Source organism: Lynx canadensis, chromosome C2 (assembly GCF_007474595.2).
Source record: "Lynx canadensis isolate LIC74 chromosome C2, mLynCan4.pri.v2, whole genome shotgun sequence".
Taxonomy (NCBI): Eukaryota; Metazoa; Chordata; class Mammalia; order Carnivora; family Felidae; genus Lynx; species Lynx canadensis.
In genome coordinates, this window is record NC_044311.2 from 156717860 (window position 1) to 156732685 (window position 14826).

General features: G+C 63.5%; 1 protein-coding gene across 2 annotated transcripts; it reads right to left on the bottom strand.

Annotated features, from left to right (window-relative positions):
• Positions 1-653: 653 nt before the first annotated feature.
• DNMT3L (DNA methyltransferase 3 like) lies at positions 654-13774 on the bottom strand. 2 transcript variants are annotated; one of them, XM_030328809.1, is made up of 11 exons: positions 13660-13774; positions 13438-13482; positions 12814-12893; positions 12487-12599; positions 11686-11857; positions 9569-9656; positions 8389-8477; positions 5791-5866; positions 5325-5464; positions 2990-3081; positions 654-1132 (listed from the first exon to the last, which is right to left on the bottom strand). In XM_030328809.1, exons 1-11 carry the CDS (start codon positions 13772-13774, stop codon positions 967-969), a joined length of 1176 nt encoding a protein of 391 aa, XP_030184669.1. In that variant the 3' UTR covers positions 654-966. The 2 variants fall into 2 exon arrangements, with proteins under 2 accessions (XP_030184669.1, XP_030184668.1); XM_030328808.1 differs by having other exon boundaries at positions 654-1128; positions 2977-3081.
• Positions 13775-14826: the final 1052 nt, after the last annotated feature.

A 14826-nucleotide genomic window follows, 5' to 3' on the forward strand; every position in this document is an offset into this window, starting at 1 on the left:
ACCATTACAACTTCTATTCTCCTTCAAGGTATTTTTTTTTTTTTTTATCTTGAGAAGGCCCAATTTTAACCCCACTTTTCTTCCGCAAAGCGTGGGCCCCGAGGCTCCCCTCGCCCCAGTTGCGACGCGCAGGATAAGTTGGGTCTGTTTAGTTAAGTCTACCTCACTTTGGGGGAGTTTCTGGCTAATCTGGAAAGGTCCCTTTAGGATTCATTACATGTGATTTGAAGCCAGCTTGAGTCGGTGCTCTGTAACACGTCTGTCCTCACCGGGGCCCGTGGCGAGCGGGAATCCCACTTCCTACGGGCAATTGCCTCTGGTTTAAGGAGCACCCGTGGGCTGCAGGCCTCGAACGGGGATCGGACCTTGGCCTCTGTGCTGTCCATTCAGCTCTTTCTCCCTTTGTTTACCAACCGTCCTAGTCTACGCTTTGCAAGGGTTTGGGATGTTTGGTGCGGCTATAATCGGGGGGAGCGGTATTCACTCTCAGCCAGCGGCAGTCACGCACCCACAGGGGCCACATGTGCACAGGGGACACGGGCCACACCCACCATGACAACCTGTCCTGCCTATCTTCCTCACACACACTCCCACGTCCTACGGGATAAAAGAAAGGCTATCCTTGCACATAAAAACACCAGAATATGACCAGTAACAACCACAGTGAATATATTTGTAACGTCTCAACCGGCACACACAAACGTTTTCAGCAACAAATATGCTTCATAACGTCAGGGTCTTGTCCAAGGTTAGAGGCTGAGAATGTCGCCCCCATGAGAAAGGGCGGGGCCGGGCCGGGCCCTGCATCACCGCACCGAGCAGGAGGTGCCTCTGTCTGAGGCCACCTTGGGAAATCCAAAGTCAGCCAAATAAAATAATAGTTTGAAGAGAGAGAAAAAAGAAACAATGCAAGGAAAGTTGCCCGTTTCTAGGAAGACTTTTTTTTTTCATGGTAAAATGAATCATTTATAAAGAGGAAGTGAGCCCTGTTGAAAAACACTTAAAATATTCTCTCAGGGGGAGAAAACAATTCTTCACCAGCTTGGCTGGCCCCTGGGCGGGGGGCTTCATTCTCCGCCTGTCCTGAGCCAGCGAGGACAATGCCTCTTGGGAAACCAGGGCAGAATGCTTGCTGCAAAGGAGAGAAGGAGGCTCATTACCAACCCGGGCCCCGCACAGGCTCCCCGGGGGTGGAGGTGGTGGCACCGTGAGTGGGGCGCACGGGCTCCCACCGGATTATCCAGAGGCCTCGGAGATAGACATCCTTGGAAGCCCCCACCCATCTTCCGTAAGCTTTCCAGCCAGTGTAGAATGACAAGCAGTCCTTGGACAGCAGGGGACCAGATGGCTCCTCTGGGGAGCGGCCGGAGCCCCGGGCCCAGCTCGGCAGTCCACTTTCAGTGTGAAGAGCCACCGTGGAGAGAACCCGCGCACAAGAAGGGGCGGGACCGCGCGGCCAAGGTTGGCCAGCCTGCGCCGTGTATCACTCCCAAGGACTTCCTATACCCGAGACCCAGGACGGTACCGCGCATGTCCCCTGACGGTGCCGTGGCCCCCAGTGCTGGGGGCCCTGTGTGTGGGGCAGGTGCATGGGGAGATCACGTGCACCCTGGCCTGCGATTTGATGTCGCCCGTGGGACTCAAGTCTTCACGGACTTGGTGCCCAGCACCCACACTAGGGTCGGGGGACATCACTGGGTTTACGTCGGGGATGAAGGCCACAGATGAGGCGGCAGAAACACACGGCGCCCATCCCAGCACCCTCCCCAAATGCCTCCCCGGGGGGCAGGCCTACTGCCTGAGGGATGACCGTGGCCGTGGCCGTGGCCATCCACAGGCAGCTGCCAACCGTCTCAGCTCAATGCTTCCACTTTCAGCGAGCGTGAGGCTCTGTCCTCGCCACTGAGACATGAGCCTGGAGGCAAAGGCCCACGTGAAGACGCCGTTTCCAGCTTTATTCTGGGAACCAGGCGCCTGCACCGGCAGAACTCCAGGGGGGGGAAGAGGGAGGAGGGCAGGGAGAGGAGGAGGCCTGACGCTCAACGCTTCCGAAGACACGGGGAAAGCTGCTTCGCTCCGCTCCACTGAACACGGAGCCTGGGTGTGGGCCTGGCACACGCCAAGCCTTGGCACGTCCTGCCGCGAGCACACGCCACACTGCAAGCTGGGGAATGCTGGACATGGTGGGGGGGGGCATAGGAGTTTCCAGAAACTCTCTGTCAGAAGCAGAAGGCGTGGCTTAGCTCAGATGCCGTCAACACTGGCTCACCACAGGGCAGGTACCGCATGGTGTGGGCTGTGGGGGAGGGAGGCGGCCGTGTCCTCAGGGGCTCTGGGGCACATTGTGTGGGTGAGGACGGATGAGGGCGGGTGTCCGAGGAGCAGAAAGCTATCCAGGGGAGGGGGCAGGGGGTGTGTGGGGGGGGCTGTATGCTCACGAGAATGAATGGTCCCAGGAATGTTCTGGCAACAGAGAAGGGCCCAAGGCCTGGTGTGTTTGAGTGGTTCGTACAGGCCAGAAATGCACTGTGAGTGAGCTTGTGTGAGTGTGACAGTGTGTGTGAGCCTGTGTGTGTGAATGAGTGTGAGCAGGTGGGTGGGAGTGGGTGTGCATGTGTGCAGGGCAGGGCAGGGCAGAGCTCCAGAAGGCTGGGCGGTTTCCAGGGCCAGGTGACGGGTATCCGGGAGTTGACTTTCTTCTCGGGACCCAGGGAGGCCCTGCAAAGTCCTGAGGGGACAGCCTCAGGCAGCCTTGATGCAAGAGGCTGGGGAAAGGTCCCCAAAGTGGGAGCGGGCATTCCTGACCTGGATCAAGCCCAGAATCTGGCGGAAAAGAGGCACACCGGACACAGCCCCTGACCTGGGCACGGAGGCTGCCCGGGCATGGCTCCGTCTAGAAAACTCCGTGTTCCCAGACTTCGCTGATGCCGGGCCGGCGTCCCCACCCCCACTGCAAGCGCCCCAGGGCCCTGGGACGCGCCGGGAGCACCTTCTCACGGCCGGGACGTTGCTCCACACGTGCACCGCGTTCACGCTCTGGATGGTTCTGCCGCAGATGTCCTGGATGGTCACGGGGTCGGCCTGGGGGAGGGAGACTTGGGCTGTGGCTCGGCGTGACCCGGGCAATGACCTCTGCCCCTCACGGTGCCCCCAGGCCTCAGCCACCTTTCTAGACAGACTGCGGCTGTCCGTCACCGTTGCTGACGTCTCGCATCTGATTCCCTAGAAATCACCTTCTGCGGGAAAGAGGCTGAGACATCGCTGGGAAACCTTTACCAGCAGACCTTCCAGTCCCAGAGGTCACGTGGGCAGGGCTTCCCCACGGGCTCCAGCTCGGAGGTGAACTTCCCTGAAGGATAAAGGGGTCCTTTATCTTTGAGCCAACAGCCTTTCTGCCTCAGGAAGATAAGAGGCTTTGCTGGCAACGAAGGGTTTTCTAGAAAAGTGCCGGTGTTTCAGGAGCCAAGCGGGCTGCCTGGACCCTAGAGGGCCCTGGAAGGGGAGGGGCGGGAGGGAGACGGACCTTCCGCCAGTGGGAGGGGGAGAGGCTAGAGGAGACACTGAGACAAGAAGCCCCCTGGCCCCTGACGCCCAACGCAAGGTAGGCTGACCCCACTCACATGGACCCAGGGAGCCTACAGAGTCCCATGTGCACCGTTCCCGCCCGCCTCCCACCCGTGGACACCCCAGCCTCCTCCTGGACCCAGACACCTCGCCGGGAGAGAGACAGCAGCTAGCCCGGCACTCGCCAGAGCCGAAGGAGACCGAATGTCTAGATCTTCTCTGCCTTCAGCAGGAACGACGTTCCACAGCGAGACGGGAGCCGTCACAGGAAATGTGGGACGCTCCCTTTCTGGCCCTCCTGATCTGGGACCAGTTGTGACCTCCCAAACGTGTGTGCAAAGCCATCCAAAGGCAGGATTTTTGATGGGCTCTACGCGTGCGGATAACTGGCGTCCGGGTTTGGAACCTGCACCTCGTGGCTGGACCCGCTATCGCTTCTCTTAGATTTTTTTTTGTTCTTTTTGATAAATGATTCAGGATTCAAACCTGGTCCTGGCAGCTTCTAGGGGGGCATGTTGCTATTTTAAAGATTCCAGACTTCCTAACGAGGAGAATAACCACAGACGCGGAGGAAAGTAGAAGAATCATGGGAACGTTTTGCTCAGCCCTGTGAAAATGACTTTTAAAACTAACTCACAGGGGGCGCCTGGGGGGCTCAGTCGGTTGAGCGTCCGACTTCGGCTCGGGTCACGATCTCACGGTCCGTGGGTTCGAGCCCCACGTCGGGCTCTGTGCCGACAGCTCGGAGCCTGGAGCCTGCTTCGGATTCTGTGTCTCCCTCTCTCTCTGCCCCTCCCCCGCCTCAAAAATAAATAAACATTTAAAAAACATTTTTTTAATAAAAACAACTATAATTCACAGATTGTGCTCTAGGAGAACGTAAGGTGCGGTGACGCATGGGCAGAAACACAGCGAGACTGCACGGGACAGCCTGACCCTGTGGGCCCTGCGTCCCTGCAGGGGTCTAGGGGCTGGGACAGCCCGACTGGGCAGGTGGGCGCAGCAGCGAATACGCCACAACTTGGCCCAGCAGTGTCACTTCTGGAACCGTCCCACGGGTGTCCCCATACACGCCCCGCAGCTCGGTCTTGTCAGACCGCAAGACTACAGCGGCCCCATTCCCACTAGGGAACAGATCAAATACGTTTTTTACGTCCAAAGTAAAACCGCCCAGAACAGGCCCATCCAGGGTGGTCGCTAAGTGACTCAAGCCCGGGGCGGGCGTCCGCACACCTGCGTGCAGGGGCAAGCACCGTCCCCGGGCGACAGGACTGGCGAGGGGGACGGGCGGGGCGGGCAGCGAGGAGACTTTCTGCCGTGACTCTGTGAGCATCTCAGCATGAGGGAGACTTCCCGAGAGGGGGGCGTCAGGCCCCACCGAGGGCTGTCCCATGGGGGGGCCATGCGGCCGGGGCCCTGAGCCAGTCAGCCCCGGGCGGCTGCTCTCGCGGTCAGGATTCGGGTCGGTGGAGAGAAGACACAAGGCTGTCGGTGCCCCAGAGGTACAGTGCGTGTGATGTGTGTGTGGTGTGCGAGACGTGCGTGTGCTCGAAGGAAGAGCCCCACGCCGGCCTGTCCTGAAGTGCGGGAGCAGCGTGCAGGGCACGCCGACCGAGGCCACCTCGAAGGGTCTGTGCCCCCGGGGCGCGGTGACCCCCGCGAACCGGGTGAAAAGGAGGCTCAGGGGCCGGGCTCCGAGGAAGCCGGCCTGTCCCGGGGAGACCCCCGGACCGGCCCCCGGACCGCAGCGCGGCACGTACCTCCAGGAAGCGAGTGGCTACGGTCCGGTCCTCTTGGGTCAGCACCAGATTGTCCACGAACATCCAGAAGAAGGGCTGCTGGCAGGCCGGCCGGGGCCTCGCGTACTGCAGGACGCGGTGGAACTGGAGCAGGTACCACACTGGGGGAGGGGCGTCCGGGTGCGTGTGGGCTCTGCCCGTGGGGTCGCGGCAGAGGGGCGCGGGGGTGACTGCCCGGACCCGGCGCCCGCCTCTCCCCGGGGCAGGCCTGTCCCCGCCAGAGCGGCTGAGCCTCAAGGGCCCGGGTCCCCCCCATTATGAGGGGACAGGGCAGTGAAAACGGCGTGGGGAGCGCACGTGCGCGTCCTCCCGCAAATGACCCCACTCGGAGCACCTGCTACAGGGACGCAGAGCACCGAGGGCGGGGCATGCAAACGGGTCTGGGGACCAGACGGCCAGGGAACGCCCGCAGACCGCGGCCTCTTACCCGGAGGATGGTCACAGGCGTGGCCGACGGGGGGCGTGGAGCCGTACACGAGGTCGAACGGGCCCCATCCTTCCACCTGCAGGACACGGGCACACAGAAGGCAGGTGGGGACGGCCTGTCCTGGCAGGTGGCTCCCGGGCACCAAGCGGCCCCCACCGCAGCAGGCACCTGTGCGCCCAGGTGAGTGGCTCACGATGAGGCCGAGCCCCCACAGCGCCCTGGCGGGAGCAGTGACACCCCCCAGGTCACAGCCGCCACTGGCCTCAGGGACGCACGGAGCCCGGCCTCCGTCACCCGAGGGGAGGCCAGCCCCCCGCAGGGCACTTGGAACGTGAGGCGAGCCCTTGGTGCCAGGCGCTGGCCTCATAGACCCGCCCCTGGGAAGGCTGGCACGCCGACCCCGGGATTCACACGCATTCCCAGCGCTTTGCCGGAAAGCGTATGACGTGCGCCTGACGTGACAGCCGGGAGCGGACAGCGGGGCCACAGCCTTCCCTGACCATCCACAGTCAGCCGGTCACTGCGGACGGGGGCAGGAGGCCGCCCCTCCAACCGTGCCTGAGCCAACGAGGATGCTCCGGAACCACAGTGGCCCACGTGCCCCTCTCCTGCAGGACCCGAGGGACTCCCGTTAATGACAATCGTAGCCCCCGTCTTTCTACTAAAGGAACATTAACAGAGACCCAGGTGCCGGACCGCTGGTTTTCTGACGGGTCCTGCCCCAGGGCAGACCCCCTTCCCCGGGCCGTCCCCCAGACCGTGTAACCAGAGCCCGCATCCCTCGGTGAGCCCCCGAGCCTGTGCCTCCTCCGGCACCTTCCCGTGTCCCTGATAGCTACTGGGGGCGTCTGGGCACCGGCCTCCGTCACGGCCTAGTGACCGGAGCGAAGGCGCAAAGGTGCTGTCCAGGCAGGGCGGTCGGGGAGGGGCGCAAGGAGGCGAGCACGGGCGGGCGGTCCCAGACCAGCACGCCCGCAGTCACCCATCCGCTGACCCCTAGTACGTGCTGCCGTGAAGCAGCTCACGGAGAAGACACCGGAGTCTTGGAGGGAACACGCGGTCCCCCCCTCAAGCTGCCTGCCCCCCACTCCGGGCTGGAACAGAAACCCATGGCCAGGAGCAGGTGGGAGCCGGCCACCCCCCGTCTCTAGGAGGGGCTGCAAGGGCACAGCCCGTGTCACAGGCCTCGTGGAAAGAGGTGAGGTCAGGAGGCGTGGTGTGGGGGCGCTCAGAGATGCTGCCCGCACCTGAGTCGTGATTACTGTGGTAACGGGTGTCACTCACGGGTGTCACTCACGAGTGTCACTCACGACTGTCACTCACTGCTACAGAAAACAGGTTTCCAGTGTCACGACCAGAAATAGAGGTCCCACATTGCTGTCACAGGGGGTGTGACACGTTCCTATTGCTAATAGAGGCCATGTTATCGCTGAGAAAACAGGGGCCCCGTTTTGTTGTGGATGACAGCGGGTGCCCATTGCTGTCGGCAGTGGGCCTCTCTAAGGAAGACGGGGTGTCTGGGAGCCACAGCTGGCGTGCAGGGCGGTGCCCTGGTGTCCCCTGCAGCCCACAGGGAGGCCCGTGTCACCATCACGTTCCACACCCTGCCTTGCCCCGTGAGGGCGGACTCTGGTCCCGGGGGCGGGGGAGGAGGCAGGATGGGCGTGCCTGCAGGACAGATTCTGGAAATGGTCGGTCGTCTCAAGGGGTCGGGGTGAGGGCAGCGTGTGGGATCTTGGATGAGGCCCATGGTGATGAAGTTTAAGGTCATGAGGTCCAGGTGTGCCCTGTCCCACGAGGAGACCTGTCCTCGGGGCCTCCGGGCAGGGGAGCCTCCGGTGGGACGAGGCTGTGGGGCTTCTCCAGGCATGGCCAGAGGGGGGCGCTAGCCCCCTGGACCACAGGCTCCCAGGCCCCACGGGGAGCAAAGAGGTGAGTCCCTGGCCGGCCCCTGGCAGAACAGAACCCCCACATCAGCCCCCTCCTGTGGCCCCTTCCACGGCCAGCACTCCTGGCCCCAGACCCTCTGCCCACAGTTGGTGGCTCTCAGGACGATGGGCTCTAATCCTCTCTCCTGGGCCCAGAGACCGAAGGACCGGGTCCTCCTGTCCCGGGACCACCAGGAGGAGGCTCCCCAGACCCTTGCCATCCGTCGCCAAGGGCTCCTGGCCCAGCTGGATGCCAGTGAGTCACTTTTTAGGCACTTCCTCCAAGGTCACTGTCCGGGACAGCAGGAAACAGCCTTCAAGGGAACCAGAACATTCCGGGCTGTGTTTGGAGAATGCCCCCAAACAGTGACTGGCTGTTCAGTTCACGATTTTATCTGAAGGGGCGGGTGGCGTTTCATCCCGTCTGTGTTGGGATCGGGCCCCTGGATGACAACCACAAGAACCGGGGTTCTGGCCCATCGCTCTGGGCCGTGGGCGGCGTGGGGGCCGCGGAAACACCCCTCTCACCTCCCCCACTGCCTGCGGGGCGCCGGTTCCTGCGGGCCCCCCACGCACACCCTGGCTCGGGGACCCCGACCCCCGCAGCACCCGCGGGGGTTTTGCACGTGTGCCCTCATCTTGGCATCTGGAGGCACCCCACGGTACTTACGTCCCTCCTCACTACATCGGTGGCGTCATCTAAGTGTTTCAGTCTTCCTGGGTCAGAACCAGGTTCCAAGAAGCCCAAACTCGTTAGTTCTGCGTGGGGAGAAATAGGGCTCAGAAGGGTGGCATCGACGTTGGCCCCACACAGACCCGAAGGCCGAGGGTTGATTAGACAACATGTCTCTGTCTTAATGAGCAAACTCTGTCTTTTCAAGGACAGGGCACCGGCAGGAAGGATGAAGTTTCCATTCGCTACCCGCTAAGCAGCCAACTCCGCTGAGTATAGATTTAAGAAAGTCAAGCAATTGGTTGCAAAACCAGGCCTTCGTGGGCTGCTGTGTCGTGCTCTGGGTTAGGAAATCCGCCAGGCCGTGGTGTCCACGCTGAGGTCACCCAGCCTGGCCGTGTGACCCGGCGGGCGTGACCTGCAGGCTCCCCGTCACAGCCTCGGAGAGTCCTCGGCCTGGGGGCGGGAAGGCGAGTTCAGAAAGGACCTTACAAACGGGAGTAAGGGACGCATGGTCCGGGTGGGGAGACGCAGGCCGGGGTGGCCTGGGGTCGTGACTCCTGCGCCCCTTCAGCCGGCAGGCTTTGCCCCCCATGTGTCGCGGACACCCCGTCGGCAGCACAGGCGCACGCGGGGCCGCTGTGACCACGGTTCGCGAGGCTCGCGGTGGCACAGTGCAGGAAGTGGGGCACGTCCTGATTCTATCTGGCCAGAGACTAAGGAGTGTTTTCATGGATTCTTAGGTCTGCTGGGCCCAGAACCATCCACAGGATTTCCAAGGGACCAGCAGGTGGGGGTCCGCGAAGGGCCCGGGGGTGGGGGTGGGCAGGACAAGGCTGGGACGCATCACGTGGCCGGCCTGGGCAGGCTGGGACATTTGGGTAGAGGGAGGGGCAGGGAGCCCCTGTGGGTGGTCAGGTGTGTGGGGTGGCCACGGGCAGGGCCTGGCCTGGACTGCTGCCCTCTGCACGGAGCCTGGGCCCCGCAGCTCTGCTTGGGGGCATCTCGCATCCATACTTGCTTCCTGCACTTTCTGTCCTGTCGGCAATTCTGAAGGAGTGAGCTCCCGCTGCTCTCGTGTCCTTCCCTTCCTGCCAGCTGCCTGAACGCACCGGGTTCCCCGCGGACCTCCCTGGGGGCAGACCGTCGCGGTCCGGCGTGACCTCACTGCACTCACCGTTCCTGATGTCCCCAAACAGGGACAGCACCCGGACCGGCTTCCTCTTCCACACGGGCACCGTTTTGTAGGTCTCCAGCGTGTTCTCCTATCGAAAGAAAACGCAGTTCTCACCGTGGCCCGGTTGCAGAGCCCGTGAGGCCCAGGGAAAATTCTTTCTGCCCCAGCAGAGGCAATTCCCCACCAGGGGAGACACCCCTGAACGCGCCTTCAAGGCAGGCTGGCCCCCCCAGGCCGGGGTCTCTGGCCCTGACCCCCGCCGGGCCATTTCTAGCACAGGAAAGGCAGGTGCAAGGGGCTTTTCCTGATCGCAGAGGAAGAAAATTCGATCCCAAGAGGAAGCACTTCCTCTGGATTTCTTGGGGGATCCTGCATATGGACAGCAGGGGGATCCCCCGACTGTCCTTCCTCAGTGTGGGCCCCGAGGTGCCTGGTGGCCCTCACGGCTGCCCGCTGAGGACAAAGGACCCGAAAGCCGATGGGTAACCCCCCCCACCCCTTCCAAGACGCCCACTTGTAAAAGAAGCACCCCAGACCCCCCGCCCCCAGGAACGTGCACTGGCCGGGCCGGAGTGGGAGACCCCGAGCCACGTGGGGAAGGGCCTGTCTGTGGCTGGAGCCCACGGGCTGGGGGGCTGGTGAGTTTGCAGGTGGGCGTGAGGAGGGCAGCTGGTCCAGCACAGGTGCGGCTCTGATGGGCACTGGGGGGGCGTCCTGGTCCCCTCTGCTGTGACTGTCGGCGGGGGGCTCCTTCTTCCCCTCTCTCCCCCCAGCACTGGGGCATTAAGGACACTTGTGAACACGAAAGGAAACTTCCTGCAACTGGGGAGCACGGCCCCTCCTGGGACGCACCCCACCCATAGAGAGGAAAAAAAGCACCACCAGGCTGCGTCTCCTTTTCTGAAAAGCACCATAAACACACTTCAGCCACGGGCCCACGCCGTCCAGCCTCAGGGCCTGTGCCTGGAGGCCAGCAAGTCCCCAGAACTCTGGTGGCCGAGAACCCGGGAAGGGTGGGGGGTGGGGGGGGGCAGGCCTGGCTCCAGGAGAGAGGGGCGTCCATGGAGGTGGGGAGGTGCCCCAGGGTCGGCACACACCCCCTTCCAGCGCCCCCCGCCCCTCCAGTGAGAGCCGGCACGGGCACACCCAGGGCCCGGACGGCCCTCTCCCCCCACCTGCTCCCACCAAACAGCAGCCAGAGGCTGAGGGGGAGGGAGAGGCAGAGGTGGGGGCAGGAGGCTGAGAGGCCCAGGGGGATCCCTAGTTCTGCAGACCTATGTGTGGACCCCACGCCGCACCCGCTTTCCCAGGGTGGTCCCTCTCGAGCCTTAGTTTCCCGGGGCTGCCGTAACAGTGAATATAAACCGTGGCACAAAACCACTACCGCATTTCTATGTGGACACCAGAAGTCCCAGGTCCAGGTGTGGCGGGTCTGGCTCCCTCTGGGGGCTCGCAGGGAGGGTCCTCCTGCCTCCCCCGAGCATCCCCTGTGCTGGTCGCAGTCCTGGGCTGGACTCCAGCCCCTCTCGCAGTGTCGTGTGGCCAGCCTCCCCCCGGATGTCTCCATCCCCCTCCGCTTTCCCTCTGACACCTGTCCTCCTGCCTCACCCCATCCAGGAAGACCTCATCTGCAAAGGCCCTGGTTCCAGCATCAGCCACATTCACGGGTACCGGGTGTTAGGTCTTGGGGGACATACTGCAACCCGCTTTGATGAGCCCATAGGTCCGGCCTGGCTCACGGCTCCTGGCCTCCCACAGGAGGTCCCGCAGCTGTGCTCCGTTCCGGGCCCCGAGCCCGTGCCCCACATCTGTGCCTCAACTCCACGCCCATCCTGCCCTGCGACTGGGCGTTTGCCCCCACGTGCCGGGCCTGGAGGCACGCCTGTGCCGGGTCCGTCCCCTGCCAGGTCCCCCTTCCCCCGCTCGGGAGCAGCAAAACTGCCAGGCCGGAGTCGTTTCCACACACCAGACCCCGCGGGGCCGGGACCGGAGAGGAAAACGAGAAGAGCGCGTCTGCTTGGAAGCCGGGGCTCCGTCACCGCAGGTGTCAGCGCAGGCGGGCATCCTGAGGACACTGACGGTCGCCCGCCCCCGCCCCCGCCCCCGCCGCCCCTCACCGACTCGCCGTCGCAGAAGGCCTTCAGCCAGCCCCTCCACTTCTTGCGACGCCGCAGGAGGCCGCTGCGGGGAAAGGGCAGACACAGGAAGCACACCCAGTTGCTCACGGCCTGGACTCTCCCCGAGGTCCCGGGGCCCACCAGGGTGTCCACGCACTCGAAGCAGTAGCACCTGGAGCCAAACAGAACGTCACAGCGACCGAAGGGACATCCGCTGGCCGCCAGGCAGGGGGACGAGGGACGGGAGCCGCCCTCAGGCCGATGGGCACCGGGCGGGGGCGAGGGGGAGCCGTCACCCCGAAAGGGGGTCCAGCCCGTCCCAGGGACCTCGAGGGGCAGGCAGGAAGGAGCCATCTGCCGTCGGTGAGGTGGGGGGCCGCCCGTCTTCCCCACCTCCAGAGCCTGCGGGAAGTCGGGGTCAAGGACGCCAGCTGGGGGCCGGGGGGGCAGATTTGGGAGGAGGGAGATTAAGTACCACGGACCTGGAGCTCCACGGGGAACTGCCCCCGCCCGGCCCCTGCCTGTGACCACCAGCCCTCGCGTCCCCGTCCCCGCTGAGGGCGCCGCCCATCCTGGCGGTGACGATAATAAAGACAAAACTCAGGAACACAAATCTCTCGATGCCCCGCCTCCCACGTGTGAAGGCTCTACACCGAACAAAATATTTGGGATGAAAACGGGAAGCTCGGGGGGAACTCGTCTTGGGGGGACGTCCTCCACACTCTGGGACGAGGAGCCCGAGGACGGAGATGCCTGGGCGGTGGGTGGTGGCACCTGCCCCGGGGCTGCCCCCAGGCTCACCGGGTACAGTCGGGGTTCTCACAGATGAGCAGCGTGTCCCCAGAGCAGCAGACGGAGCAGTAGGACTGGTACCCGTCATCGTCATACAGGAACAGGCGGCCCAGGAACTTGTCCTTGGCAAGGGGCAGAGCCTGGCCGGTGCCTCCTCAGTTCCCCGGGCTCCCCGCCTCCCAGCCTGCTTCCACTGCCCCAGCCTCCCCCCTCCCCGCCTCCCTGCTGCCCAGCCTCCCAGCCTCCCCACCTCCCCAGGCTCCCTGCCTCCCAGCCTCCCCCCTGTCCTGCCGCCCCAGCCTCCCAGCCTCCCAGCCTCCCCACCACCCCGCTTACCTTGCACGGAGCGCACATCCCTCCCTCAAACAAAGGGTGCTGCGTGTGCACCTGGAAACTTCCACAGCAGATGCAGATGTCTAAGGTGGGCACCCACAGTGCAACGCGCGTCACGACACCAGCAAACAGAGCAAGAGGGTTAGGAATAAATGTAACAAAGGGAGAGCAGGCCCCGTACAATGAAAACCACAGAACGCTGTGGACAGAAATGAAAGATCTGAAGAAGTGGGCGGGTACCTTGGGTACCTTGGGTAAAGGTCAGAAGACACCGCAGTTGGAAGGCCAGGCCTCCCCAGAGGGCCCCCAGACCCCTCTCAAAATCCCCAATGTTTTGGTTTTTTTTTTTTTTTTTTTTTTGGCAAAAATTGACGAACTGATCCTGAACTGCGTGTGGAAACCCAAGGAATCCACAACAGGCAAATCCACAGGGAAAGAAAGTGGTTGCAAAGGGGAGGCAGCAGCAGGGGTGGGGAGGGACTGTTAATGGGAACAGTGTCTCTCTCAAGGGTGTTGAAAGGCCCTAAAACTGGCGGCACAACTCTAAATATGTGGGAGACACCAGGGTGGGGTCCCCGCGCCTGAGTCTTTCCAGAGCTGCTCCCCCTCGGCTGGGCAAGGGCTCACCTTCTATGTTCCTCTCGTTGACCTTGACTTCATATGCAATGAGCTCTGAAAAGGGAACAAAAGGGGATCCTTCCCTCTCCTGCTTTTTCTAATGTAAACCTGGCCCAGAAGTGATGTCAGAGGAGTGGAGGGGGCTCGTGAATGAGGTGTGGCTATTCCGGGAGCCTGGGGCCTCAGACACTGCCAGGCCTGGGGCTGACCTCCTAAGGGAAGACACCTCACCTCTGCTGGGCCCTGGGGAGGCGGGGGATGACGGCTCTGAAGGCTCACTGGAGCCCAGCAGGATGGTGTCCGTGTGGCGCTCTGCCTCTGGCTCCGGGACTGGGGCCACCGCCATGGAGACCCATGGGCAAACGGGACGCGTACAAACAGAGGGGGAAAATGGCCTGTCGGCTGCTGCCCGGGAGCCCCTGGCCCCAGCTCAGGCCCCGCCCGCCTCCTTTGGTGACACCTTTCCCTCTGGACCCAGGGGACCCAGGACACGGGGCCAGGAGGACCTATGGTGAGCGCCGATCTGGACGGGGGCTCAGTGTGTTCCCCGCGGCGTCCCTCCCTGCCCAGGCCCCTGCCACAGTGGTGGGCTAGGTGGGTTTCTCCCCACAAAGGGGAGGACAGGGGGCCTTGGGAGGGGTGGGTCCCTTGGACACCCCCATGCTCTCTCCTCCCACGGTGTCCCCCAGACCACAGCTGGTGGTCTCCCCAGAGGCCACCCTGCATGAGGCCGGGAGGAGCAGAGAGGGCTTACAGGAGCTCCCCTCTGGCGGGTCAGGGTCTGAGCCGTCCAGGGTCTCCACGCTCAGGGTCCCTTGCGGGGACAGGGCCATGAACGCAGGGAAAGGGGCTCCCCAGAAAGCAGCAGGAGACAGGTGGGGTGGAAGGACTGGGGGCCACAGGTACAGGACCTGCAGAGGAGCACTGTCGGGGGGAGCGGGGGCGCGCAAGGTTGCCACGTGACGTGCGGGGGCGGGGAGGCGCGGGGGAGGGGCGAGAAAGCCCTCATTGTCAGGGGGTGAAGGGTGCGGGCTCATGGGGGGGCAGGGGGTTGTTCCTGCTGGATGGGGGTTGGGGGCCCAGTGAGGGAGGGTGGGGGGAGGGACTCAGGGGCGGGGTTTAGAGGGCTTGGTGCTCCCGGGCTGGGGTGGAGGCAGGGCTCCAGCGGGTGGACGCAGGACAGGCAAAACTCAGGGCGAGGAAGATCTGTGGACGCTAGGTAGCCCGTGGGGGGAGTGGTGTCCAGAGTAGGGGTGAGGAAAAAGGAGGCAGAGGGCATTTACTGCAGGTGGGACAGGCCCGGGGACACCCGATGGGTGGCCGTGGTTGGAGGGGCTCATTTGGGCCCTTCTGGGGATTGCGCAGGGGCTGTGCCCAGAGGCAGGGGACCACCTGGCA